The sequence below is a fragment of the Balaenoptera borealis genome (assembly GCF_965194805.1).
Source record: "Balaenoptera borealis genome assembly, chromosome: 10".
Classification (NCBI taxonomy): domain Eukaryota; kingdom Metazoa; phylum Chordata; class Mammalia; order Artiodactyla; family Balaenopteridae; genus Balaenoptera; species Balaenoptera borealis.
In genome coordinates, this window is record NC_138874.1 from 62,457,289 (window position 1) to 62,484,316 (window position 27,028).

Below are 27,028 nucleotides of genomic sequence, written 5' to 3' on the forward strand. Positions count from 1 at the left end.
AAAGAAGGCAGGGGAGTTCCCTGGTGGTCTAGTGGTTAGGATTCGGCACTTTCACTGCTGTGGCCTGGGTTCAATCCCTAGTCCGGGAACTGAAATCCCGCAAGCCATGCAGCACAGCCATAAATAAATAAATAAACTAATTAATTAATTAATAATAATAAAAAGAAAAACTTAAGAAAAGAAAAGAAAGATTTTTTTTCATTTTTATGTTCAGGATGGGATTCCGGGGTTAAGAGATTTGGACTGGACTAAAATGGCCCCAAAACGAGTGCTGGAAGATGCCAGGAGAGCCGGCACAGGCCCTGGAGTTTGGACAAAGAGCTCTCACTCCTCTGGGCCTTGGTGTGAGAGGAAATGCAGTCAAGGGGAGCAGAGCCCCTTCGCCATCACGAGTCCTGGTTCCTCCTCCCGGTCACCCTGGCCAATGCAAGTGCAGCCTCCTCTGTAGACCACTGAGCCTCAGCCAGAGCCTGGCAGCTGGGTAGGCTTCTTGGCTATAAGGCCCTTTGTCCATAGCCCCCTTGTCACACCACACTCCAGCTGACCCTGAAGGCCACTCCCCCACCTAGTCTTATTTACAGCTAGAGAGGTCACAGCTCTGCTTCAGAGCCCTGTGGGCCTGTGGTACCAGAGGCCAAGGAGAAAATGGGCACTGGCCCAAAGTGGTCAGGTGGAGCAGGGATGCCCAGGTAAACTTCCCGGCCTCCTCCAGGCCCTGGCTGTCAGGAGAGAAGCAAAGCAGCAGAACGTGGTCATCACAGGCCGCAGCAAGCAACACCAAGCCATCCTCGCCTCCAGCCCTGGAGAGCCAGAGCCGTCGGAGGGAGACACAGTCCCACGTCCTGAACCAGTGCTTCCAAAAGCACCTCAGCTTCACTGGAGAACTTGTTAGAAATGCACAGGTCAGGCCCCACCCAGACCTACCGAATCAGGAGCCCTGGGGGAGAAGCCAGCACTCCCCTCCAGGTGAGTCTGATGCCTGATAAAGTTTGAGAACCTCTGGTCTGGACCAAAGTTGCACTGTCTGGCCAGAGTGGCTTATCAATCCCTTGTTTTTTCGGCTGTCCAACAGCCACTACATTTAAAAGCATCGCCCACTGATGCCCACGGGATGCCCTCCTTGGTCAGCACAGGACTGCAGCTGGGCTCCTCCTGGACTTGGACTGGAAGGAGGTTAGGCTCCAGCGCAGCAGCTGCAGCCTTGCCCAGCTCCCAGATCTCCCTCCGGGTGAGCTACTTGCTCTCGAATCCTTGACTCAGGGTCAGTTTGCCGAAACCCAAACCAAGACAGGTGACGATGGCCTGTTGCTTCCAGGCTGCTCCTACATCTGGAGCGCCATTCCTGGAAGACCCCACTCGAGGGCCAGCTCCTCCCTGAAGCTTCCTGTGACACCCCTCATTAGAAAGAGCTGCCCCTTCCCCTCTGTCTCCTTGTTTTACACAAGGCAAAATGGCCAGTCGCTTCTCTCCCTGGTGCTCTGGTCTGAATGTTGGTGTACCCCACCAAATTCCTATGTTGAGGTCCTACCCCCACCACCCCGTGTGGTATTAGGAGGTGGGGCCTCTGGGAGGTGATCAGGTCATGAAGGTGGAGCCCATGTGAATGGGATCAGTGGCCTTATAACAGGGACCCTAGAGAGCTTTTCCCTCTCCTGCCATGTGAGGTTACAATGGGAAGGCACCATCTATGAACCAGGAAGTGGGTCCCCCAAGACACCGACTCTGCCTTGATCTTGGACTTCCAAGCTTCCAGAACTGTGAGAAATAAATGTGTGTTGTTTCTGAGCTGCCAAGTCTGTGGTGTTCTGTGACAGCAGCCTGGACAGACTAAGACACCTGTCTAGCCTGTAAGGCCTGGAGCCAGGCCCCCCTGTGATCCCTATGAGTGCCGAGCACGGGCTCCAAGAGGACAAGGTGCTCCCGTCCATCTGATGCACTGAGAGAAAACAGGCCCCGGATCCAAAAGGATCAGAGAAGGAAGGGTCAGAGGGCAAGGGGTCAGGGTGCAGCCTTGCCTGCATGCTCATTCACCCCACCATCCTCTATCAACTAGAAGCTGCACTTTCAAGGAATCTATGCTGGGATAGGAAAGAAGCCCTCCAGATCCTTCTCCTGCCAACAAAACCAGATCTCTCTCCTTAATAAGAAAGCTCTCCTGTTACTTCAATCTGCATGAAATTTAAGGTTCACTTTATAAATGCTGCCCAAGAATGTCTCCTCTTCTTAAAACTTTCCCAGTTATCCAAGTTGAGAAAAAAAAAAAGGTACCTGAGAAATTAGATCAGGATGAATGGGGAGGAAAAAAACATCGATTGCCTGAAATGAGTGTGCATCCCCTGGGCAGATCCATGGGGCCTACCCACAGGCAGGTGACTTAAGTAACAGGCCACACGGGGTCGGGGGAAGCCTCAAAGAAGCCACGCGTGCTTGGCTGATGAAAATTGCCTGGAAAGACACAGCAAGCTTTAAGGCTGTTGGTCTGTTGTTAGGAGGGTCAGGCTGAAGAGGTGAAATGGGCGGGCCACCTGAGGACCTAATGCCGGCCGGGAAGAGGGCAGGGGCAGCCAGGTACCAGCTGTCGCAGAGAAAATAGCATACCCAAGGCTCCACCTACCAATTTTCTCTTATGCTAAATACAACTTGCTGTTCTTTGCCCAAACGTTCTTGGTTAGGGAGATGTAAGTGGGAAAGTGGAGGTGATGTTTTTATCGTAAGACCTTGCCTTTCCTTAGGTTCATGGAGAAAGACCTAACAAACACAAACAGCCAGTCTCCATCTGACTCACCAGCCCCTCGGTCGGGGGTGTGCCTGAGATGGCCAGGAAAGGAAGTGCTCTGCCCGTCATTAGGTGAGGCTGAGCCAGGAGGGATTCCTCCAGGAGGTGCTGCAGTGGGCCACGGATGACCCTCCGTTCATTCCACTCCAAGGGGCTGGTCCAAGCCAGCCACAGACATTCCAGTGCTTTTGCCAGGGGCTAGGTTAGATCAACTCATCTCCAACCAGGAGGGCTGTTAAAATGGATGCTGAGCCCCATCCTCAGAGCTTCTGGAGCCTGGAAACCTACATTTCTATCAAGTACCTGGGTGCTGCTGGTCCAGGGACCGCACTGCATGAGCCATGGTTTGGGCACAGACTAGTGACAGGGGACTGGGGACTGTGCTGAGGACCTTCTGGGGAAGGCTTCTTTGCTCGTCAGGAGACACGAGAGGAGACGGCCTCCTTCATCCTCTGGACCATTTGTGATGATGGAGATGTTCTTTTATCTGATCTGTCCAATACGGTAGCCACTAGCCATAGGTGCTACAGAACCGTGGTCCCCAACCTTTTTGGCACCAGGGACCGGTTTCGTGGAGGACAATTTTTCCACGGACCGGTGGCGGCAGGGGGCGGGAGATGGTTTCGGGGATGATTCAAGCGCATTACATTTATTGTGCACTTTATTTCTATTATTATTACACTGTAATATATAATGAAATAATTATATAACTCACCATAATGCAGAATCAGTGGGAGCCCTGAGCCTGTTTTCACTCGCCACTCACTGAGAGGGTTTTTTTGTTTTGTTTTGTTTTGTTTGTTTATTTTTGGCTGCGTTGGGTCTTTGTTGCTGTGCGCGGGCTTTCTCTAGTTGCGGCGAGCGGGGGCTACTCTTCGTTGTGGTGCGCGGGCTTCTCACTGCAGTGGCTTCTCCTGTTGCGGAGCACGGGTTCTAGGCGTGCGGGCTTCAGTAGTTGTGGCGCACAGACTAGGTAGTTGTGGCACACGGGCTTAGTTGCTCCGCGGCATGTGGGATCTTCCCGGACCAGGGCTCGAACCCCTGTCCCCTGCACTGGCAGGTGGATTCTTAACCATTGCGCCACCAGGGAAGACCCACTGATAGGGTTTTGATATGAGTCTGCAAGCAACTGATTTATTATGGTCTCTGTGAGGTCAAACCTCTCTGCTGATGATAATCTGTATTTGCAGCCACTCCCCAGTGCTAGCAGCACCGCCTCAGCTCCATCTCAGACCATCAGGCATTAGATTCTCACAAGGAGCGCACAACCTAGATCCCGCACCGGCGCAGTTCACAGTAGGGTTCGCGCTCCTATGAGAATCTAATGCCGCCGCTGATCTGACAGAAGGCGGAGCTCAGGCGGTAATGCAAGCGATGGGGAGTAGCTGTAAATACAGATGAAGCTTCACTTGCCTTGCCCACCGCTCACCTCCTGCTGTGCGGCCCGGTTCCTAACAGGCCGCGGACTGGTATCGGTCCGTGGCCTGGGCGTTGGGGACCCCTGCTATAGAACACTTGAAATGTGGCTAGTGTAACTACTGAAACTAGTGATTTAAATTTTATTTCACGTTAATTCACTGGAATTTAAATAGCCACGTGTGGCTAGAGGCTCCCACCATGAACACTGTAGCCCTGGACACTGTCAGGTCTAGATGTGATGGCTGACCCCTGCCATCAGCCCAAGGGAAGACACCACACAGAGGCCCGCAAAGCCACACCCGATGTACTCAGCCCACCCTCAGCACAGTTACCACGTGAGATCACACATTTCTCTGCTGTCTAAGGCAGTATGAGTAGGTATTCCCTACTGCTGCAGCCAAAGGCCTTCTGGCCAATACAGCCACGGGGACATTCAAGTCAGCCTGCAGAAAAATGGGGTTACTCACCCCAAGGTCAACGTCAACTCTACACAGAAAAGCAAGAGAAGGAAAACTTGGCTACCAGTGAACTGGAGAGGTTTTGACCTGAAGGGATGCAACCAGGTCTTTGAGCATCCAAGATAGGGGCCCAGACAGTGAAGTACAGTAGAGCTCTGCTCGCAGCCTGCCTGCCAACAAGTATCCGGGGACACTGGTGACCCCTCCATCCCAAGGGCCAAAGGGTGGGTCACTGACACAATGCTCTTCCAAAGTATACGAAGGTCCAGCTGCACAAAAAAATACCTTCTTACTCAGGCCTGAAATTCCACCATTAACAATACCTGCTGCGGTTTAAACAATATCTTTCTCTAGAATCTCCTTTTAAAATGCAAATGCTCCTAGGAAAGGTAACACTTTAAGCCTTGAAGGGTCAATGTGAATGAGTTTGTCAGATATCAGATCATTGTACCTTGCTCCCAAGCGGAATATGGAGCCGGAAAAGGGTGAGGCCAAGAGAGGTGCCCTCAGAGCTCAACCAGCTCAGTTTTACAAAACCCCACATTACCGTTCCACACATCTTGACTGCCTGCCCGGCCCATGCACTTCCTGAAAGCCAGCCCCGTGTTCAAAATCCCAGCAGCCCCATCGTTCAATCCCTGTGTCTCACCAACCCAAAGCAGGCAGGACAAAGTGAACTGTGGTCCCAGCAGAGTCCTCCCTGAACCCTAGACAGGACGAGGCGACATGTGAGGGGCTGAATTGTGCCCCACAAACAGATGATGAAGTCCTAATCCCCAGTAAATGTGAATGTGACCTTATTTGGAAATTCGGTCTTTAGAGATGATCAAGTTAAGATGAGGTCATACTGGAGTAGGGCGGGCCCCTAAACCAATGTGAATGGTGTCCTGTTTAAAAAAGGAAATTTGGAGACACACATAGAGAGAACACCATGTGAAAATGAAGGCAGAGACTGGGGTGATGCATCTACAAGCCAAGGAACATCAGAGATTGCCGGCACACAACCAGAAGGAGAAGAGGCCTGGAAAAGACCCGTTCCTGGTGCCTTCAGAGCACACCGATCTTAGACTCTGGCCTCCAGAATTGTGAGAGAATAAATCGCTATTGCGTAAGTCACTCAGTTTATGGCACTTTGCTAGGGCAGCCCTAGAAAACAAATACAGTGCCCCCTACTGGTACCCCTCTCATCACTCTGACCTCACTTACTGTATCTACTCATCTGTCTCCCCAGTAGACCCTAAGATCCATGAGCACAGGGACCAGGTCTGCCTATTCACCACTATATCGCAAGCCCACTTCTGGCCCCCTGGAGGTGTTCTGTATGAGTCAAATTAACACATAAGAGGCCTGCCCCTGGCAGGTTCTAGAATCTCAGGCACGAGACTTACCGTCTCTGAGTGTCCATTTCCCCATCTGTCTATTGGAGGAAACGGAAAGAATTGGACCAGATGACCTCTGTGAGCCCTTCAAACTCAAAAACTCCAGGACTCACCACTGAAGGTGTACCCATCCATCAAGGTCAAACCAGGACACAGAGCTACACTAGGGCATTAAATAGAGGGCATGTGACACAGAAGATGGGCCACAGAGGCACGGGAAGACTGGGAGACTATGACAACCTTCCTCTGGGATGTCTTCAGTGAAGTGACAGCAGGGCTGGCCTCCCTCCATGGGCTCCTGGGACCCGTGTCCAGAGATACACCGAATTCGGCATGGACTGGCGACTCCTGCCCCAAGACAACACTCCCAGTGGGCCATTCCTGCTCACAAACGACAGTCCCCAAAGGGGCCAGTCTCTTGGATAGTGGTCACTGTGTACTACAAGGCCTGGGGGTGGGAGGCAATGGGCTCTCTGAGAAGTGCTATGCCCTGACAAAGTGAAGAAATGGTGACACAGGTGCCTATGTGTCATGCACCTGTGCATGCACCTCCCTCCTAACACCAGGAACAGCGTTCTGCCCTCCTCCGTTAAGAGGACGTGCTGATGAGAGAAAATGTGAATGGAACCAACGGAAGATGACTCCATGAATGATCTGACAGGTGCGGGCCAACTTTCCCACCCCATGCATCCAGCGCCGCCCCAGCTCATACCCAGACCCCCGACCGGCCGGTGTCCTCCAGGAAGGAGGGGTGCCCAGGAAGGTGGTACTCACCCACACTGCTGAGGGAGCTGCTGCTCTCTGAGTCTGAGGGCATGATGGACAAGACACTGTAGGTGGAGCCTGGAGACAGAAAGAGAGGCCATTTGTTACTAACCCCAAAGGGATTTCTCATCTTATACCCCAAACCACTGTCAGACCAAATGACTTCAGTCGGCACCAGGCTGAGAACCAGCACCACATGGGGTACCAGACATCGGAACCACAGGCTGGGCAGGGGAGGTGCGGTCAGCAGGACCTGGCCTTTGGTGCTTCTGCCTCACTTTTGGCCACCCTCCGACTGATCTACGCACGGGCAGAGGGGAGCTTGGAGTCAGCCAGCTGGCTTCTTATTGGGACACGTGGAGAAGGGCTCAGCAAGGGAGCAACATGCCCCAGGGCAACAAGGGGTCTGGGGATTTCCTACAGATTTGTTTCAGTGTGATTCTGGCTTCCGTACAGAGGGTAACAGAGCCTAAGGTAAACATCTCTGAACTCTCTGTTCTTTGTACCTGGCTGTTCTGCTCTTAGGTTCTAACTGTATTTAAGCTCAGTCCTTGATAATTTAGTCAGTGGCTGCCCCCCCTTATTAAAAGTTACTGATAAAATTATAAGCAATCACACTGTCACCAAAGCTAGGGAGTAACATGCTTTGTTTTTGTTTTTCGTTTTTAATATTTATTTATTTATTTATTTTTGGCTGCATTGGGTCTTCGTTGCTGCGCGTGGGCTTTTCTCTAGCTGCGATGAGCGGGGGCTACTCTTCGTTGCGGTGCGCGGGCTTCTCATTGCGGTGGCTTCTCTTGCTGCAGAGCACGGGTTCTAGGCGCACAGGCTCCAGTAGTTGTGGCATGCGGGCTCAGTAGTTGCGGCACACGGGCTCTGTTGCTCCGTGGCATGCGGGATCTTCCCGGACCAGGGATCGAATCCGTGTTCCCTGCATTGGCAGGAGGATTCTTAACCACTGCGCCACCAGGGAAGCCCCATGTTTTGTTTTGTTTTGTTTTGTTTTGGGGGGGCGGCAGGTGTTGACACTTGTTATTAACTCCTGGTGGCAGCCACACAACCACCACGGTTTGGTTTGCATTCAAATATCTTCAAAGCCAGGATGTTACCTGCCCGGCATCAGGAAAAACCTCTGGGTCAAGAAACCCAGCTCTGAGTGCAGTTCTCGTCCACGTGCAAGTAGCTGGCCAGTGGCCTCAGTTTTCTGGATCTGTGTTTCTCAGTCTGTAACATGAAGGGGTTCAACCACATGGCTCACAAGGTCCTTTCCCCTGTCCCATTTCAGAGATTACATTTTCCATGATTAATGGAAACAAAGGTGCGCTTTGCTTATCAAGACTACAGGTGACACAAAAGTTAAGAGGGCAGGCGAACCCCAACCCAGAGGCTGAATGGGAGTCGAAAAAAGCACAACATGCAGAGATGGTGGGTCAAATAAAACAAGACAACGGGAAGAAGGCAATGTTTTGCTCTTAGAACCGAAAGAACTGTACAATGAAGGTGTGTGTGTACTGGGCAGAGTGAGTGAGCCAGAGATGAGATTTTTGCAATAAAGCCTTTGAATGAGGCTTAGGGCTTTGGTGTCAGAAAGAAGCCGAGAACTAATGAGACCTTGGGCTCCAGGACCAGAAATGTGGGGTCAAATTTAAGGGGTTCTCTCTGATCTCAACTCTTGACTAGCTACCCTACACCTGCACACACCCTCAGAAAGAAGGAAAGAAAGAAAAGAGATAAAGAGATGGGGTAAGCAGGGGAGAGGGAGAGGAGGAGGGAAACTCATGGACGGGGGGAGGGAGCAGTGCACCAGGGGACAGGGGAGACCCCGAAGGGAAGGGGAAGATGTGGGGGGAAAGATGAAGACCACATAGAGGACAGCGGAACAGACAGCCCTGGCGTAAGAGTCAGCACGCAGGGGAGCTAGCTGGCGTACCCACCAGAGAGGCAGAGACATGAAAGGAGAGGGGGAAAAAGAAAACCAGAAAAAGGGACTTTGGTAATGGCAAGAAGTGGGCCAGTGGCCAGGAATGGCCAGTGGCCTCATTATCACATTTTCCAAGAACCTCTTAAGAGCCTCTGGGTGTCTGGCGTGGATGGAAGAGGAAGGCTCGGGGAGTGGGCAGGACTGTCCGAAGGGATGCAACTTGTTCGACTGGCCTACGGCAGCAGCCCTGACACAGCTGGTGGGCGCAGGTCAGGAAGGGGGCCTAAGGGTCAGTGCTGCCTCGGTCTGAGAAGACCTGGGTGGTGGGGGGCTCCCACGACACATGCATTCACTCCACGCACACCTGGCAGAGACATCAGAGGTGGCACCTGCACATCATCTGAAGGGAGACGGAACCAGAAAACCCCGTACAGCCCTGAAAGTCCTTGATCCTACTAAAAAATAAGTAAGCAGTGTTCAGTGAGATATCGCCTGTATTTAAGTTCAATCAACGCTACTCATCTTGCTGCCCCTTCCCCATCTCTGCGTTTTTGTCTCAACAATGAGCATCACGAACTTCTCAAAGCATCTCTCTTCCCGTATCATAAACATTAAGCATTGCATAAAGATCCATGAAATAAAGTCAGGTGCAATTCAGCCAATCCATCGGTATCTCCAAAAAACAAGAATGTTAACACGAAGCCTATGTTCTAAACTCAACTGCCATTTTCTTAATAATTTTTCGTTGTTGTTATGTGAGGGCAAGGAAGGCTAGCCGGCTGGTGTGTTGGTGGATTGTTTTTGAAAGACGCCTGCTCAGAAAAGCGGGCACGAATACACTGTCCCACTCACACCTCTGAGATGTGAGCTCAGCCCAGCCCCGCTTGCGACACCACAGCCAGCACTCTGGCGGATGCTCCCTGCACAACGCCTCGCCTCTTTCTCACTATTGGCATCAGCAGCGCCCCACCTTCCAGTAAACCGCCCCTCCCCTTCAAATCATCTCTCTCCTCCCCCGTGGCAAATTTCCACTGCTAATTAAACTTGGCAGACACCCTTCTCTCTCTCCTCCCACCTCCCCCCTGGCGGGGAGGAGTCAACTGGCCAACCAACACACTCTGTTCCTCTTCCCTGTCCCCTACATCCTGACAGGGCTCTGGGGCCTGACCCGGGGGCGGTGTGACATCTTTATCGGCATCTCTGGGCATCAGCTCCCCCGAGTCGGCTGGCAGGGCTCCTGGGAGCTGGGGTGGGGGGGGTGGGGGGGGCGTGACAGGGAACGGTTAAAATTGGACAAGGCCCAGTTTCTACGATGTTCCCAGGGCCTTAGACGTCATTCGGGGGAAAAAAAGGCCCGAAGACGACGCTGTCTTGGTTATGCTTTGTCTCTGCAGCTATTGTTGTCTTAAAAAGCCTGTGTGGTCAGGACTGTCGGGAAAAGGCAAAAGGAGTCGCTTTCCTCCGAAGTCACGCAGTATCCTTTCAAAGCGATGGCTTCTGAGAGGTGGGACGGTCGTCATCTACCCCTAGGATTTCACAATCCAATCTGGAGCCTGACAGAGGTCCCATCTCAATGCGCACACTCTCCTGCCCCGCACAGCCCCTCACCCTTGACCATGTGGGAGCTCCCCTGAAGGCACCTGCACCCCGACCCGGGCCCTAAGGCACACCCTGCACATCACACACACAGAGGCCTGGATGAACGAGGGCCGGCCTCCTCTGCCCCCACTGCCTCCCCCCGAGCCCCACAGGGCAGCAGGACCGTCACCACAAACTCAGACAAGCCTATGCAGAGGTCCAGAGAGGACCCAGAGAAAGTCATGTGATTGGGAAACGTTTCCAGAAAAGGAGAGCAGAGGGACTACCCTGGTGGTCCAGTGGTTAAGACTCCACACTCCTGATGCAGGGAGCCCGGGTTCGATCCCTGGTCAGGGAACTAGGTGCCGCATGCCTCAACAAAAAGATCCCACATGCTGCAACTAAGACCCAGCGCAGCCAAATAAATAAATATTAAAAAAAAAAAAAAAAAGAAAGAAAAAGAAAAAGAGAGCAGAGCAGGAGCCCAGGTTTTCATGGTCATGTGAAGCAGAGTGATAATACAGGGGGTTCTCTACCATAGCAATAACCTGCGGCCCCGGTCAAGGTGCAGGTTCTGACTGGGCAGATTAGGGTGGGGCCTGAGACTCTGCATTTCCAACAAGCCCACAGTGGGTACTGAAAGCAAGGTACCAAGGCTGGCCCAAGCCAGCAGGTGGCATGTACATGGAAGCCATGGCAGAAGCCCTGGGAGAGAGCTGGCAGACTCCCTGGGACTGGCCTGGGCCACAAGCATTGTCTGCGTTGTTCCCAAAAGGCCGCCCCCTGCTAATTGTGTTTACTCGGTGACTCAGCCCCACTGGGTCATGGAGACCACTTCAAAGAACTTCCAGTAAAATCACCCAAGCGATAACAGAACGCCCAGCCCTCCAAGGCCCCATCCCGTGGCTGCGGGGCCCCTAACACACCCCTCCATTCACCTGGGGCTTGTAAAGGCCCCAGTGACTCACACTTCCTCCCCATGAAACCGCCACGCTGAAGGGGCTTGTTCCAGCCTCAAGCCAGCACGCAGAGTCCTCTCTGTGCTCCAGCCTGTGGCGCTGCCCTGAGACAGCTCTGGGCGCTGGGAGGACATGCACTTCCCGCGAGCACCGGGGAAGGAGGGAGAAGCAAGCCGCTCTTCCCCGGGGGCTGTGCGACAGGGCGGGGAGGTGCTGCCTGGGCGGTGGCGGGGGCGGGGGGGGGGGGGGGCGGCAGTCACCACCAGGCCACCTGTCCCACCCCGGAACCATCCTCCAGCTCAGAGCTGACCCCCCTCGGACGGCTGAGGGTGCCCAGTCACTCTAGTACCCACACGTGTCCATTGGGGTCCTGGCACGTGGCTGAGCCCTGCGAGCTCAGGAGGCTCCTCACCTGCTGTGAGACTCTGTGCAAGTCCCTTCCCCTCTCTGAGCCTGTGGCCCTCGTCTGCAAATCGAGGCAGCAGTGACTAGAATACTGACAGGTTGCCAGCCTGCTTGGGTTCAACCCTCAACTCTGCCACTTAGCAGCTGTGTACCCTCGGGTAAGTCACTCAGCCTCTCCCCGCCTCCATGTGCTTATCTGCAAAATGGGATAACAGGAGTACTAACCCCACAGAGGATCAACTGAGTTAATACGAAAAGGGCTTGACACAGCACCAGGCACGGCCAGTGCTCGAAGTGTTAGCTGCTGCTCCTACGGTCAAACCAGACCTTCCGACCCTGCCGTCCTCAATCCTTTGGTTACCCAAATGGAAAGCTGTCTTTCAGAAAGCTGTCCACCGGAGTGACGAGGCTGCACAGTCCACGATGACAAACCGCTGGACCGTATGGCACTAACAACAATAATACCAGAAATAATAATAGCAGCAGCTAATAGGCACTAAGCCCTACTGAGTGCCAGGACGTACTAGACTCTGCATGTGTTGTCTCAGTTAATTCCCACACCAACACTGAGGTTGTCATTACGCCGGTTGTGCAGAGGAGGAAACTAAGGGTTAGAAAAATTAAGTAACTTGCTTAAGGTCATGGTAGAGCCACTAAGGGGGCGAATAGGATACAAACCCAGGCAGTCTAGCCCAAAGCCTGTGCTCCTGATCCCTATACACAACACTGCTGCCCAGCTCTAAAGGTCTAGCAGTCCAGGGGGACTTCACGGAGGAAGGGGCCTGGAGCTGGCCCTGGAGGACGGTGGACTTGGACAAGCACCAAGAAGCCAGATCAGCCTGGAGGAGATGTAGGCAGAACCCATCCACCTGTGCAAGTGAGAAGTATTAGAGCAGGGCCACTCCTGCCCAGAGCCTCCCAACCTGGAGCCCCCAGCATAGGCTTGTCCCCTCCCTGTTCTCCTCCCCACACCGAGACACTCAACAGACACTGTGAGCTGAGTGGGGCTTGGGGACTAAAAGTGGGAAGAAAGAAAGAGGGGTGAGCCATGGCTTTATGGCCCTGACACATGCTGCTACTTCCTGCCCACCCCAACACCCATGACCATGCTGGGTACAGAGGCACTCGACTCCGTGAGCCACAGACATGAGAAGGAGGCAAGAGGGTGAAAACTGCTATATGCTGAGCTCACCTCCCCGGCTTCTACGGGATCTCGGGAGGTGCTGGGAGGGTGGCTCCTTTGGCTATGGGAAGCCCTCTTGCAGAATCACGGTTCAGCGCAGCCATGCCCCTCCCTAGGGCCTCAGCTTCCTCCCCTTTAACAACATGGCCCCAGACGGTGGACACTGAGACCCACAGTTGGAGGTTGACAGGCCCCGATACTTCAGGAGGCAGGGGGTGAAATTCCGTGGCCCTGGAATGGAGCAGCCACGAAGCCTGCCGCATCAATCAAGAGAGTCCTGCTTCAAGCAGCTGACACGCCCACCTCAGGGTGGGAAAGCATCCTCCCCCAGACATGCACAGGGAGGCTGATGCCTCCTGGCCAGGCTGGAGGACAGTTGTCACCTGACCTAGAAGGCCCAGGAGGTGGCCCAAAGCAGGGTCTGTAGGGCTCCACGGGAGGGAGGCTGGGCGGCCGTCATTTATGCCCTAGAGGGTGGGGAGGAGACTGGGGCAGACTTCAAGGGTCTCCTACTAAAATGCAATGATGTAGGGGGGCATGTTCATCATCAATGAACACGGCCACACCTGACAGGCACCCCCAAAACAGATGACAGTGCAGGAGGGACCGGCCACAGTGTCACTGCCCTGCTACCCTCACGAGAGCTCATGACGCTAGCATAGCAGCAAATAGGACACACCGAGATGGGACAGGAAACAGGGCAGCACAGGCAGCCAAGCTTCCATTAATCCTGCAGCCAGACATCCCCCGGTGGGCGCATGTGCCCTGGAATAAACTTCTGACCAGCACCAGGAGTCACGACAGACTGGCTCCCTCCTGCTCTCCATCTGGACTCCCTCTTCACGACTCAGTAAAGGGAGTAAAGGCTACCTCCTCCTGCACGGACTGTGACCAAGCAGCATGTGCTGCCCTCCACCATCACAGGTGTTGGTACAAGTGCAGGCTCTGGGCCACACCACCTGGGCTCAGGCCTGCCACCAACAGCTGCGTGACCTTGAGCAAGTTGCTTCCACTTTCTGCGCCTCACTTCCTGGTTTATGAAATAGGAAGAATGATGGGCTATGAGGACCGAATGAGGACCGAGCCAGGCACACAGACAAGGGCTCCATAAACGTTAGCTCTTGTTCTTGTTATCTGACCCTCAATCATGAGTGTCCCTGCCCAATATCTGAATCCAGCCCTGCTTTGCCTTTGTTTTCTTCCCCTCAGGATAAGGAGGGCTCCCCTCCCCACCTTCCACCATTCTGCCTGGCCACAGCCAATTCCAAGCCAGCCCACTTCTCTTCCGGGTCTCTTGTTCTCTGATTCAAACAGAACAAGCCAGAGTGCTCACTGTGTGCTGGGATAACACCAGGCCACGCCCCGACCTTCTCATGACCCTCACCGCAACCTGCAAATAACATGGGCATGGGTCAGCCCTTCAAGAAAGATGAAGTTGACGGCGCTCTGCACAAGACACCACCCCTTGGTAGGCATGTCTGCCCTGGGAACACAAAGCCCATTCCTCCACCAAATGCTTAGTGAACAAACTAGGGATGCAGCAGAGAACAAGACAGAGTCCCTGCCCTCATGGAGCTCACAGGAGTGCGGGTGGGAGAGAAATAAACCAATACACAAATGCAAAATGCATCAGGTAGTAAGTGCTGTGAAGAAGAATACAGCAGAGTAAAATGGAGGGTGAGTGGGGCGGGGTGGAGAGGTGGCTACTGTGCTACAAGGGTCAGGGGAGGTCTCTCTGGTGGGCCACATCTGAACAGAGACCTGAAGGAGTCTGGAGGAAGCAAAGTGCTGGAGGAAGACTGTTCCAGGTAGAAAAACAGCAAGTGCAAAGGCCCCAGGGTCAGACCGGAAAGTAGGCAAGGACGTGACACCCCAGGCTGGGCAGGTCGGGGACATTCAGTCCACAAAGGCCAAAGAGGGCCACTGCAAAGGAAAGGTCTTGTCTTCATCAGCAATGAGCTGCTGTTCTGCCCCCTCTTCCCTCAACAGCAGCAGCACCGCTCCCTTACATGGTCTGTGTGGTGTCTTGACTATTACTCACCACCAAGGCAACTCAGTCTGTGTCCCCAGGACTCTGAGGTCACAGAGAACCGCTTACCTCCCCCGCCCCAATATCCGTGCTGAGTTTAAACCTACTAAGACCCCTGCCAAGGGGTGGGAGGTACAAAGTGGCTGTACAGTGAAAGGGCATGGGATCAGAAACTGGATGGGCCCGGGCTCTCCCTCATCTGGCCACATACTAAGGAACTCCAAATAGCCAAAACAATCTTGGAAAAGAAGAATAAAGCTGGAGGACTCATACTTCCTGATTGGTGACAAAGCTGCAGTAATCAAAATAGTGTGGTACTGGCTTAAAGGCAGACATACAGACCAATGGAACAGAACAGAGAGCCCAGAAACAAACCTTTGCATAATGGCCAAATAATTTTTGACAAGTGCTAAGACTATCCAATGAGGAAAGAACAGTCTTTTCAAGAAATTATGCTGGGAAAACCAGATATCCACATGCAAAAGGATGAATCTGGACACTTATCTAACACCACATACAAACATTAACTCAAAAGGAATCAAAGTCTTAAAGATAAAAGCTAAAACAACAGAACTGGACTTTCCTGGTGGCGCAGTGGTTAAGAATCCGCCTGCCAACGCAGGGGACACGGGTTGGATCCCTGGTCCGGGAAGATCCCACATGCTGCGGAGCAACTAAGCCCGTGCGCCACAGCTACTGAGCCTGCGCTCTAGAGCCCGCAAGCCACAACTACTGAAGCCCGCGCGCCTAGAGCCCGTACTCTGCAACAAGAGAAGCCACCGCAATGAGAAGCCCGCGCACCGCAACAAAGAGTAGCCCCTGCGCGCCACAACTAGAGAAAGCCCGGGCACAGCAACGAAGACCCAACGCAGCCCAAAATGAATGAATGAATTAATTTAAAAAATAAAACTATAGAACTCTTAGAAGAAAATACAGGGCAAAGCTTCAAGACATTGAATTTGGCAATGATTTCTTGGATACGACACCAGAGACACAGCAACCAAAGAAAAAACAGACATACAGGACTTCATGAAAACTGTTAAATTTGTGAATGGAAAGACACTGTCAACAGAGTAAAAAAAGGCAACCCACAGAATCAGAGAAAATATTTGCAAATCGCATATCTGATAAGAAATTAACATCAGTATAGAGAACTCCTAAAACTCAACAACGAAAAAAAACTGATTCACAAATAGGCATGACTTGAGAGACTTCTCCAAAGAAGATATACAAAGAGCCAATAAGCACCTGAAAAGATGCTCAGTATCACTAGTCATTAGGGAAATACAAATCAAAACCACAATAAGATGCTACCTCATACTACTCAGGATGGCTACTGTCAAAAAGCCAGAAAATAGTTAAGTGTTGGTGAGGATGTAGAAAAACTGGAACCCTTGGGCACTACTGGTGGGAATGTAAAATGGTACAGCCACTGTGGAAACTAGTATGGCAGTTTCTCAAAAAATCAAAAACAGTATTACTATACGATCCAATACATCCACTTCTGGGCATATACCCCAAGAAACTGAAAGGAGGGTCTCAAAGAGATAATCCTATACCCATGTTCTTAGCAGCATCATTCACAATATCTAAAATGTATAAGTGGGCTTCCCTGGTGGCGCAGTGGTTGAGAATCTGCCTGCCAATGCAGGGGACACGGGTTCGAGCCCTGGTCTGGGAAGATCCCACATGCCGCGGAGCAACTGGGCCCGTGAGCCGCAACTACTGAGCCTGCACGTCTGGAGCCTGTGCCCCGCAACGGGAGGGGCCGCGATAGTGAGAGGCCCTCGCACCGCGATGAAGAGTGGCCCCTGCTTGCCGCAACTAGAGGAAGACCTCGCACAGAAACGAAGACCCAACACAGCCAAAAATAAATAAATAAATAAATAATAATTAAAGGTGCTAATAATTTAAAAAAAAGACTTTAAAATGTATAAGTAACAGCTGTCCATTGATAGATGAAAAGATAAGCAAAATGTGATATACACATACAATAAAATATTATTCAGCCTTAAAAAGGTAGGAAATTTGGATATGCATCTATAATGTGGATGAATTTTGAAGACATTATGTTAAGTGAAATAAGCCAGTCACAGAGACACAAAAACTGTTTGATTCCATTTACATGAAGTACTTAGAGCACACAAAATCCTAGAGAGAGAAAGCAGAAGAGTGGTTGCCAGAAGCTGGGGTGGGGAGGGGGACATGGGGAGTTACCATTTAATGGGTATAGTTTCAGTTTTGCAAGATGAAGAGTTCTGGAGATAGATGGTGGTGATGGTAGCACACTATGAATGTTTTTAAAACCACTGAACTGTATACTCAAAATGGTTAAGATGGGAACTTCCCTGGCAGTCCAGCGGTTAGGACTCAGCTCTTTCACTGCCAGGTCCCGGGTTCGATCCCTGGTCGGGGAACTAAGATCCCACAAGCCATGTGGCAGGACCAAAAAAAAAAAAAGGTTAACATGGTAAATTTTATGTTTATTTTACCACAAAAAAAAATTGGGAGGAAAAAAAAAACCCAACACGGGGTGGGGGGGGCGGGGGGAGAGGCAAGGCCTTTATCTCCCTCCCTCTCGCCATTAAAGTAATCCAAAATCTTTGGGCCTTCAGAGTGATCCAAACCTCACCAAGCTTCACACAATCCTACAACGACTTTGAGCAAGTAAAGCCCCAGCTCCTCAGCCCTGGGACTCAAAAATGCCTGGGATTTTTGAGCACAGGAGTAAGAGAGCAGCCATGAGCTTCAGGAAACTGTCTCCAGCATGTGAACAGGAAAGGTGGAAAGAGGGAAGACCTGGAAGTAAAGAAAACAGTTGGGATGCTCCCACAAGGGCTCCCCTGAACCAGTGGTCAGGGGTGCAAGCTGAGCGGTGACACAAGAGACTGCAGGGGTGGGGAGGATGGGAGGAGGATGCTGGGTTGGGGTGTGCGGGAAGGCACTGCAGTTAACGGAGGCGCAAAACTGAAGAAGGCTGGTGAAGAGAAATGAGGAGACACTGCTGAGGCTCAGGCTGAAGGTGCTAAAGGAAATCTCTGGGCAGGTGGCCTGCTGACGGTCGGAAACTGGAGTCTGGAGCTAGGGAGCAAGGTTCAGGCTAACCCAGTCCACTTGGGAGTCACCCCACAGAGCCTGGAGGATGTGAGTGACAAGCCCAGAGCGGCTCACTGGCAATGTGAAGCCCTTGGGTAAGAAAAAGGTGAGGGGAAGGGGAGGGCCAGATCTAGGACTTCCTGAACAGCACCCACGCAGTAAGTACTGCTCTAAGCATATACAGGACAAAATCCTAGGACGTGTGACCTGTGAGGACAGGAGAAGGAATACGAATTTCAGGAAGAGACACACAAAGTCCACTCAGGGAGACAGGAGGAATAAGAGAATTAAGTCTTCTAGAAGGCAATGGGGTAGAAAGTGGTCAGAGGGGCTGTTCTGCCACACCAAATGCTGCAATAGGACACAGAAGGCAAAGACACATTTGATTTGCACACCAAATGCTGCAACAGGACACAGAAGGCAAAGACACATTTGATTTGCACACCAAATGCTGCAACAGGACACAGAAGGCAAACACACATTTGATTTGCACACCAAATGCTGCAACAGGACACAGAAGGCAAACACACATTTGATTTGCACACCAAATGCTGCAACAGGACACAGAAGGCAAACACACATTTGATTTGCACACCAAATGCTGCAACAGGACACAGAAGGCAAAGACACATTTGATTTGCACACCAAATGCTGCAATAGGACACAGAAGGCAAAGGTCAGTGATGCTCTGCTAATTAAGTAAGGCCATTGATTAGGCCATTGATAAGGCTGTGGTTTCTCCACCAGAATTGCAGGGCTTGGATTAGACCAGGAAAGGAAAGAGGTTCAACATGAATGGACTGCTATGTCTAGTGACAACGGCCTGCTGTGTTTAAGGAGTGTGAGGCCACACCTGTGCTCACTAGGAAGGGAGCCCAGGATGGAGTAGTGATGTGTGCCGAGGGCAAGACGAGGAGGCATGCATCACTCCTGGTCTGGGTGGCTCCTGAGGGCCAGCCCACCGACAGAAGCACTATTTCACGGCGCCCAGCCCTTGGCAAGCTTCCTGTAACTGATTACTGATCAGAACTAACTCTAAAACCCAACCGGTTTCTCTAACATTCTTTAAACAGGCAGGACCGGAAGTGCCCTCATGAAAAATAAAAGGACAGTGATCTCTTCCCATCTATTCTTTTTCTGAGGCCCTGAGAAAGAGAGTGTAAAGAAGAGTTTGGCCCTTCAGGGAGGCTCGCAGAGGCCCAGCCCCAAGCAGATGATTTTCCCATCCAAGAAGAGCCCTGGGACACTTTTATGCACCCTTCCTCTTGGATAAGGTGACATCACCAGAAGGGTTCAACCTTATTTACACAATGCTTTTGTGGATTTTTGAAAAGGTGACCTTCAGAGGCCGGTGAAAAAGAGTCCATTCCTGAGACCACAGGCACCTTTTACAGTGTTTTACAGAAAGGACAGCTGCACGCACTCACCTGCAGAAATCCACTCAGGTATCAAATGCTGTCACACCCAGAGCAGGGGGGAGGGCCTTGGGCAACAGACCCACTGCACCAACACACTCAAGCAGTGAGTGTTCCTTTTGCCAGCCACCCTACCCCACCAAATAAAGATGAAACACCGCCAGCATCCTTCTCACTAAACCCCCCACAACAAAGCCATCCACCATGTTCCAGTTTCACACCTATTCTTTCAGCAAATCCAGTGCTCACACTTACCTTAAGCTTGAGTGCATAACCAGTCGTCTACTCCACCGCTCAGAAAACGGGCCCATGGCCACTCTTTCCTCAAATGCAGAAAGAAGAGCCCCCCCTCACACCCCATCTCAGGCAAAATCTGGTCACACACTGTCTTCAAATTGTCCCCAGTCAGCCCCGGGAAATGCGGGAGACGATCAGAGAAGTTATTTCAAATGCACAAATGTGGGTTATCTTTCACACACAGGCATTCCTCAGGAGAGAAAGTTGATCTTGATAACAAGAGAAGATATTTCACTATTTTGTGCAAGGAGAAAAAAAAGTAAAATCCACATCCCTAACCACAGAGCGTAGCAAACGAAAGCAAAGCGCACCGGCTCCTGGAGCGCTGGCCATCTGCAGGTGGCCCTGACAGCGCACACGCCCAGTGTCCTCCCGTCGACAGGAAACCCCGGCGCCGGCATCACTGTATCTGTCGTGCACAAGGCCCATGCTTAGTTAAAGCTTGAAGAGTAAGTACTGGATTCCCATTTTCAGTTACACTCCAGACTCCTCAGAGCTTACGGGGCCCCTATACCGCCCAGCCTTGATGTTCTGCAGATGTCCAGAGGAGACATGCCGAGCCAGGTCACATGGCAAGCTGAAGACGGTGCCAAGGCCAGCTTCAGGGCCCCTCATCACTACAGAACCGTGCATAATAGAGATAATTGCTGTGAAGGGCTGAACTGTCCTCTCCAAAATTCACATGTCAAAGTCCTAACCCCCCAGAATCTCAGCATGTGACTGTATTTGGAGAAAGGGTCTTCAAAGAGGTAATTAATAAATTAATACGAGGTCAGTAGGGTGGGCCCTAATCCTTCTAAGAAGAGCAAATTTGGACACAGACAGGCACACACACACACAGAGACCCTGTGAGGACACACAGAGAAGACAGCCATCTACAAACCAAGGAGAGAGACAGGTCTCAGGAGAAACCAACCCTGCCGACACCTTGATCAGGGACTTCTAGCCTCCAGGACTATGAGACAATAGATGGCTGTCATTTGAGCCCCCACAGTCTGTGGTACTTTGTTACGGCAGCCCTAGCACACTAATCCAGTTGCTACCGTGCCAGGCTCTGTACAGCCCTTTCCAATACAGACATCATCCACAGTGAGAGCCGTGGAAAACCGTCAAATGCATATGCTATCCCACTTAAAATTCACAGCACTCCAGGAAAGAGGTACTGCTATCAGTCTCAATTTACAGACAAGGACCCTGAAGCTCAGAAAGACGAAGGAACTAGCCCTAGATTATTCAGCTAGACTTGGAACCAGATCTACTGACCTCTGAGCCCTGCACCTTTAACTACCCCTGAGCTGCCTCTTAAGCCAAACCCTGTTCCCTCTGCCTGTCCCCCACCCACTCAGCAGCCCCAGTATGATCCGAGTGGCCCTGCCCCTCTGGAGGACCACTGTATGAGACCACTGCCTTCCTCCCCACCCTAGGCCTCCAGCATATACTTAAGGGAACTCCACGTTCTACCATGAATAGTTTTGGAATCTTTTCTTTCTTTTTCTTTTTTAAATGAGTAATTGCTTTGATATTCAGAAAAAAAATTCTTAAAAAGTTAATGAATTCTATAGAATTTTCAGCCTGTGTGCAAATAAATAGATGATCAAAAGGGGTATCTTTGGAAACACAATTAAGAATAAAAAGGAAAAAAAAAAAAAATGCAAGCAGCCCTTGCCAGCGTCCCATCAGCCAAGATGAGATAAGGGACTCATGGGGCAGAAATAAGACCGCCACGGCCAATAATCCCAGTCAGGCCATCTCCAGAAAATATCTATTTTTAAAAGCATGTTCCATTTCATCACATTTCAGAAAAACAAAGAGGAGACCTTGAGGGGCAGACAAGCAGGCTCCGAAGCGACACGCAGCACGCACGCTTACAGCAGCAGCGAGGTCGCCTATGGCCAGCCAGCGATTTTCATCTGAAAAATGCGAATCTCCAGTGACAGATGGAGCTCAGATACAGAGCTACCATCAGCATGCAGCCCAACAAAGTGCCAATTTTCATATTTCCAAGGGCCTGCTGGGCCCCCAACTTCTTAGTTTAAATGGAAACTGTCAGACAGGATTTTGTGCAAACATGCGCTTTCCATGGGGGCAAACATTCTGAGTCTACAACCTGTTCTTTCATTTTCCAAGCTTTTTGTCCATGGCAACAACATCAAAGATGAGAGAGGCGGGTGGGGAGGGCTGTCGGGAGCACCAGAGAACAGAGCAAATACAAAGTGCAGGAAGAGCCAACTGAATTACCAGGAGGTGAAATGCAGCAGGAGCCTCTTTGCTCTGGCCCTGGCTGTCCATCACAGACAAATGACAGGGCTGGGTCCACGTGGGAAGAGAACTCCCCCCTTCTGCAGCTCCTGTGTGGGTGTCCCAGTCTGTGTTAGCAGTTTCCCTCCAGATGATCTACAAGGTCGTGGAGAGGGCAATGACACGACAGAATATGCAAAAGAAAAAAAAAATTTTGCAGTGGAGGGCCCCTATGCCAACAGTGAAAGCACAATTCCCATATTCCCATATGAATAGGATCAGATGAGTGGGTTAAAAGTATTACTAATACTCATGGGCAAAGCTGTTGGACACAGTTTTAGTTAACAATACCGATTCTTCTGGAACGACTTTAAAGAGCCAGTAGCTTTTTCATTCTAATATCATTCACTGGAGCCTCTTTAAATACTCTCAAATGACAGGCTTGTGCCCAAATCCACCTTTACACCATCGGTGTGCTTCAAGCAGATGAAATTCTGAGGCAAGGACATCTGTAAGGACCATTCCAGCCCCTGTTACTAAGTCATCTTCCTCTCAAGTTTGATGCACTAAACCCCATTAAACCGAGTCACCTAATACTGATCAAGTTCCTTTGAGATGTGTGTTTGGGGTTTGTGTTTGGTGGGGAGTGATGGAGAGATTCCCTCAAGATAACTGAGGAAGAACTGCCAAAACTGAAGTATTTCAATCTTCCAAAGTCTCGTTTCCCCTCTGTGTTTGCATCTCAAGGAGACATGATGAAAACCTAGCCAAGAAGAAGGATCACAACCCCTCAAGGATCATAACCTCCTGGGCCTGGGCCAGGCGGAAGAATCAGTGAAGTCTCTTGATACAGGCACGATAACAACACCAGGAAACACTGCCTTTAACAGCAACCAAAAAGGGAGAGAAGCAGTCCCTGCAACTCCGTCCCCTGCACCATCAAGAAAACTGGAGCCTGTTGCAGGCCTCCCAGCTCAGGGCCCCCCCCCAGGGCCCCAGCCAGCCTGGTAGCCTGCGTGTGCAGCCACCTCACCCACGCTGATGGCCACTCTGTCCACTAGCTCACCACAAAGGCCACTTGTTTCCCATGAGTGCCCAGAACAGTGGCTCAACCAGTTGGCCCAGTCGGGGACTGTGGTTCTGGTGGATGGGTGATGACAAGGGCTGCTCTGACCTCAGCAGACAATTAGCAAGGTAGTGTTGAGTTACTAAGTTCTGGCAGGTCACCTACCAGGCTGGGAGACTGTGTAGGATTTGGCTTGCAGACCCAGGAAGGGGTCAGGCAAGGTCAGCTGCAGGCTAATTCATCTCCGTTTCTGTCCCTCTAGAAAAATGGAGGGACAGAAACTAAGCATTATTTCCTCTGACCCTGGGGGGGGGGGGCAGGAGAAGAAAGGTGGGTCACAAGGAATTTAGCACTTGTCACATGAGACCTTGTCACATGAGGTCTTAGAGCACAGGATATAGGAGGACAGCCCTCCAAGGAGGTGTTTGTAAATCTGGGAACATGGCTCAGTGGACATACGACGGGGAGGGGCACTACTGACCGCCAGTGGGTGGGGGCCAAAGATAATGAACATCTTAAAAGTGCAGAAAAATCCAAAACCCAATAGCATCCACTAGACACGCTGAAAGTCGGTTCCATCTATCTTGGCTGTTCTAACCATACCTGAACCACGGTATTTGGCAGAAAACCACAACAAATGTGGGAGGTGGGAAAGAACCAAGAGTTGCAAGAAGGAAACTGTACAAGGTCTGGAGGAACAGACTACCATCTTTACATGGCCAAATGGTGATGATGAGAAAAAGGGAAAACTCAGAGACAGTTTAGGGCCAAAACACCAAAAGGTAAAAAGTGGCTGGATTTACCCATAGAAAAGGCAAGCAGCTTCTTAGAGTGGGGTGCTCCCATCACTGCTGACACTGAGCTGCAGCAGGATGGCCACCCACCAGGACTACAGATGTCTTTGGCTGGTGGACACTCTTGACTATGAGACCCACTGAGGTGTCCACGTCCACCTGACCTACCTCCACAACCCCTCACCAGTCACTTCTTGCTACTGCCACCATCCTGGGGACACCTCTCCCAGCTCAACTGCTTCTTCCACCTCCCAACTCACCTCGAGTCTCCAGGGTCCCAGCTCTGCCACCTGCCACTATGGAGGAGATACATAATACCTCTCTGTACCTCGCTTCCTCACCCACCATGGTTCGGGAGGATTGAGTGACAAATGTCAAGTGTCTTAACATCAGAGTCATTCCGAGCTACTGGAAAACCAGCGAGCACCACCTCCCAAGAACGTTTCCCAGGGCCCAGCTCTGCACCATCTCCAAGCTCCCAGGAATCCCTGGCTACAGAAGAAAGCCTGCCTTGAGGCTGGCAATTCAAGGATCTTCCTCAAGGGCTAGGCCCAGCCTGTCTGCAGCCCCCTCCCATTGCTCTCCCCACCACGCAGGCCTCCGGCCAGGCTAACTGGCCATGTGCTCATCACTCCCTGCCTATGCCCCAATGTTCCCACCTCCACCATCACCACCACCTCTACCAAGGTCCTAGCCATCCCTCCAGGCCCAGCTTTAAGTGGGACCTCTCCAAGGAGCCTTCCCAGATCCCTCCATCTGGAAATTACCTGTTCTGCTATCAGCCTGCTTATACCTCCTTATGGTTCTAACCAACATCTAGCAGGCCTGGCTGTACCTGTGAGACTGGGGCCCAGGGCCGGCCATCACAGGTGCATGGCTTGCGCAGTCACGAGGCCCTGAGCGTGGCTTCATGCTGTGCTGTTGTCGTCTTAAAACTGTTAATGATTTACGAGCCAGGGGTCCTGCATTTTCACTTTGCACTGGGCTGCACATTAAGTACCCAGTCCTGCTGAGAACTCCCCAAGGAAGAGGCTTTTATTTATCTCTGCATTCCCTGCAGCAGTGTGCAGTGGGGCCTGTTACACAGCAGGGACTCACAGGAGGAGGAAAGGAAGTGAGAGTCTAGGGGTGTCTGCCACCTCGGGCGATTCGTCCGTATGTGAGGGGCTCGCCTTTCTCCCTTCCTTCCTTCCCCACCACTACACTCACACACAGGACAGAGCACGGAGCCGCAATTCACCTCAGATCATGCCCGACACCCACACTCCCCTCCCGTCCCCACTACACAGCACTCCACAGGACACCATGAAAAAAGTCCTTAAAATGCAGCATCTTAATGACACACTGGTTTGCTGAACAGCTCACTCCCTGCAGAGCTTTAAGATGCAGGACACTGATTCACGAGTCATCCCGGCTCTGCCACTTACTGACTGTACAACCTTGCCCATGAGGCCCGGAAAGGGGGACTCGTGGACAGGCCCTCTCCAGCCTTCCCCACCCCCTCCCCGCCCCTCCTTCAGACCTGGTTCCCGCCCTACCCCTTTCTGCAGCCTGGCTGGGTGGCTAGGGCCCACCGTGACCACCTCACCCCACTCTCACAGTCCATATTTGTGGTGCCCACAAGCACCAGACTCAGGAAGACAGACACACCCGCAGGCCAGACGTGGCCTTAGGAAACAGGGATGGCGGCCACTTCCCCAGGGAAGGGACACCCCCCCCCCCAACCTCCGCCAAGCTAATGGATTCACACTCAATACTGGCTCAGATCTGCAGGAGCACATCTGACACGTGCCCTCAATTCCCCCCCCCCTACCCCGTGACCCATAAGAAGCCTGCTGGCACTGGCACACAGCCATAAGCCAAGCCAACTTGTGAGAAAAGCACTCCCAGGCCATACAAATGTATTTGACACATCAGAGAATGAATAATCATTTGTGAAAAGACAGATATAGAACACAATAGACTCCTCCCTCTCCGTCTGACCTGGGACCACTTTAAACATAATATTTCGGTTGACACTAGGTGTGTTTTAGCCTTCAAGATAATATTGTTTTCATGAAGAATCACAGACTGTAAAAGACAGAAGGCAGATAAACAATAAGGTGCTACTATATAACACAGGGAACTATATTCAGTATCTTGTATTAACCTATAATGAAAAAGAACACGAAAAATATATACATGTATAACCAAATCACTGCTGTACACCAGAAACTAACAACACTGTAAATCAACTATACTTCAATTTAAAAAAAAAAAAGACAGAAGGGAAGCCCAAAGATCAAGTAATCCAACGCACCCATTTGACAGATGAGGAAACTGAGGCTCCAGCAGGGTCAGGACTGCCTACCTCCGAGCTCGTAGAGGCCCACCATGCTCCACTTGGACACTGCACCTGTGCACTGTATTAGCACTAGCTGTTTACAAGCCACCTCCCACACCCCACGGTGAGTTCCCTGAGACCACGGTGTTACCTCTTTCACCTCTGTAATTCCAGCATCTCTCACAGGGCCTGGCAACCGTAGGTACTCAATAAACAACTGTTGAACAAACAAACGACCCACAGAGACATCCTGAAGCCACACAGTCAGGGCAAACAAAGCTGAATCTGGAGCCCTAGCTTCCTGTGTCACCACCTTCCTGCTCTTTTCTCAGAGTGAATGCAGTTGGTGCTGCATAACTGGGTGAAGGAACACGAGAATGGCAAGACCCGTATGCTGTATACTGCCGGGTTAGGATAGTGGCCTGGGGGTCAGACCTGTTTTCAGCCCTGCCTCTGACACAGGCGTGCAGGCCACGTGACCACATAAGCTGCCCTCTCTGAACCTCGGTTTCTGCCCTTATCAGCTGGAGAATAAAGAAACCTCACCTTGCCTACCTGCCAGTATCTGAGCAAGGAGAGATTGAATACAACACACGAGTGGAACAGAGATCCCCAATAACCCACATCTCCCTCATCCACCAGCCCACTTATTCTCCCCTAACCCTAACACTTATTCTCCCCAGCGAGAACAGACACCATCAGCCCCACTGTACAGATGGGAAAACAAGGTCCCGAGAGGCCGTGCCAGCTCTTGCAGTGCCCCCTGAAAACCCAGCTGCTCGCTAGGGCTCTGATAACTGCCCCAGCCAGGGCGGGGGCAAGAAAGGGTTCCAGGAGTGCCTGCCCCTCAGACAGCAACACCCGCCGATCCCATATCTAGCTGGGCAGCAACTCCTGGCTGTGACCTGCTAAGTCCACAGCCAGTCC

At 51.6% G+C, this 27,028-nt stretch overlaps 1 protein-coding gene and 1 long non-coding RNA gene across 8 annotated transcripts in view; one reads left to right on the forward strand and one right to left on the reverse strand.

Annotated features, from left to right (window-relative positions):
• Positions 1-27,028, reverse strand: part of DLG5 (discs large MAGUK scaffold protein 5) — a gene marked incomplete at its 5' end in the record, with an annotated part of 211,409 nt that overhangs the window by 157,633 nt on the left and 26,748 nt on the right. For 5 of the 7 annotated variants that reach the window (XM_082408734.1, XM_082408732.1, XM_082408737.1 and 2 more), the window contains one exon: positions 6,807-6,875. The exons of the other annotated variants lie outside the window; for them this stretch is intronic. In XM_082408734.1, coding sequence (XP_082264860.1) covers positions 6,807-6,875 — 69 coding nt within the window. The remainder of the gene's footprint in view (positions 1-6,806; positions 6,876-27,028) is intronic. 7 annotated transcript variants of the gene reach the window in all.
• LOC309604610 overlaps positions 11,493-27,028 on the forward strand; it is a 105,035-nt gene continuing 89,499 nt past the window's right edge. Inside the window, exon 1 of the long non-coding RNA XR_014230931.1 lies at positions 11,493-16,803. This is a non-coding gene — a long non-coding RNA (uncharacterized lncRNA). The remainder of the gene's footprint in view (positions 16,804-27,028) is intronic.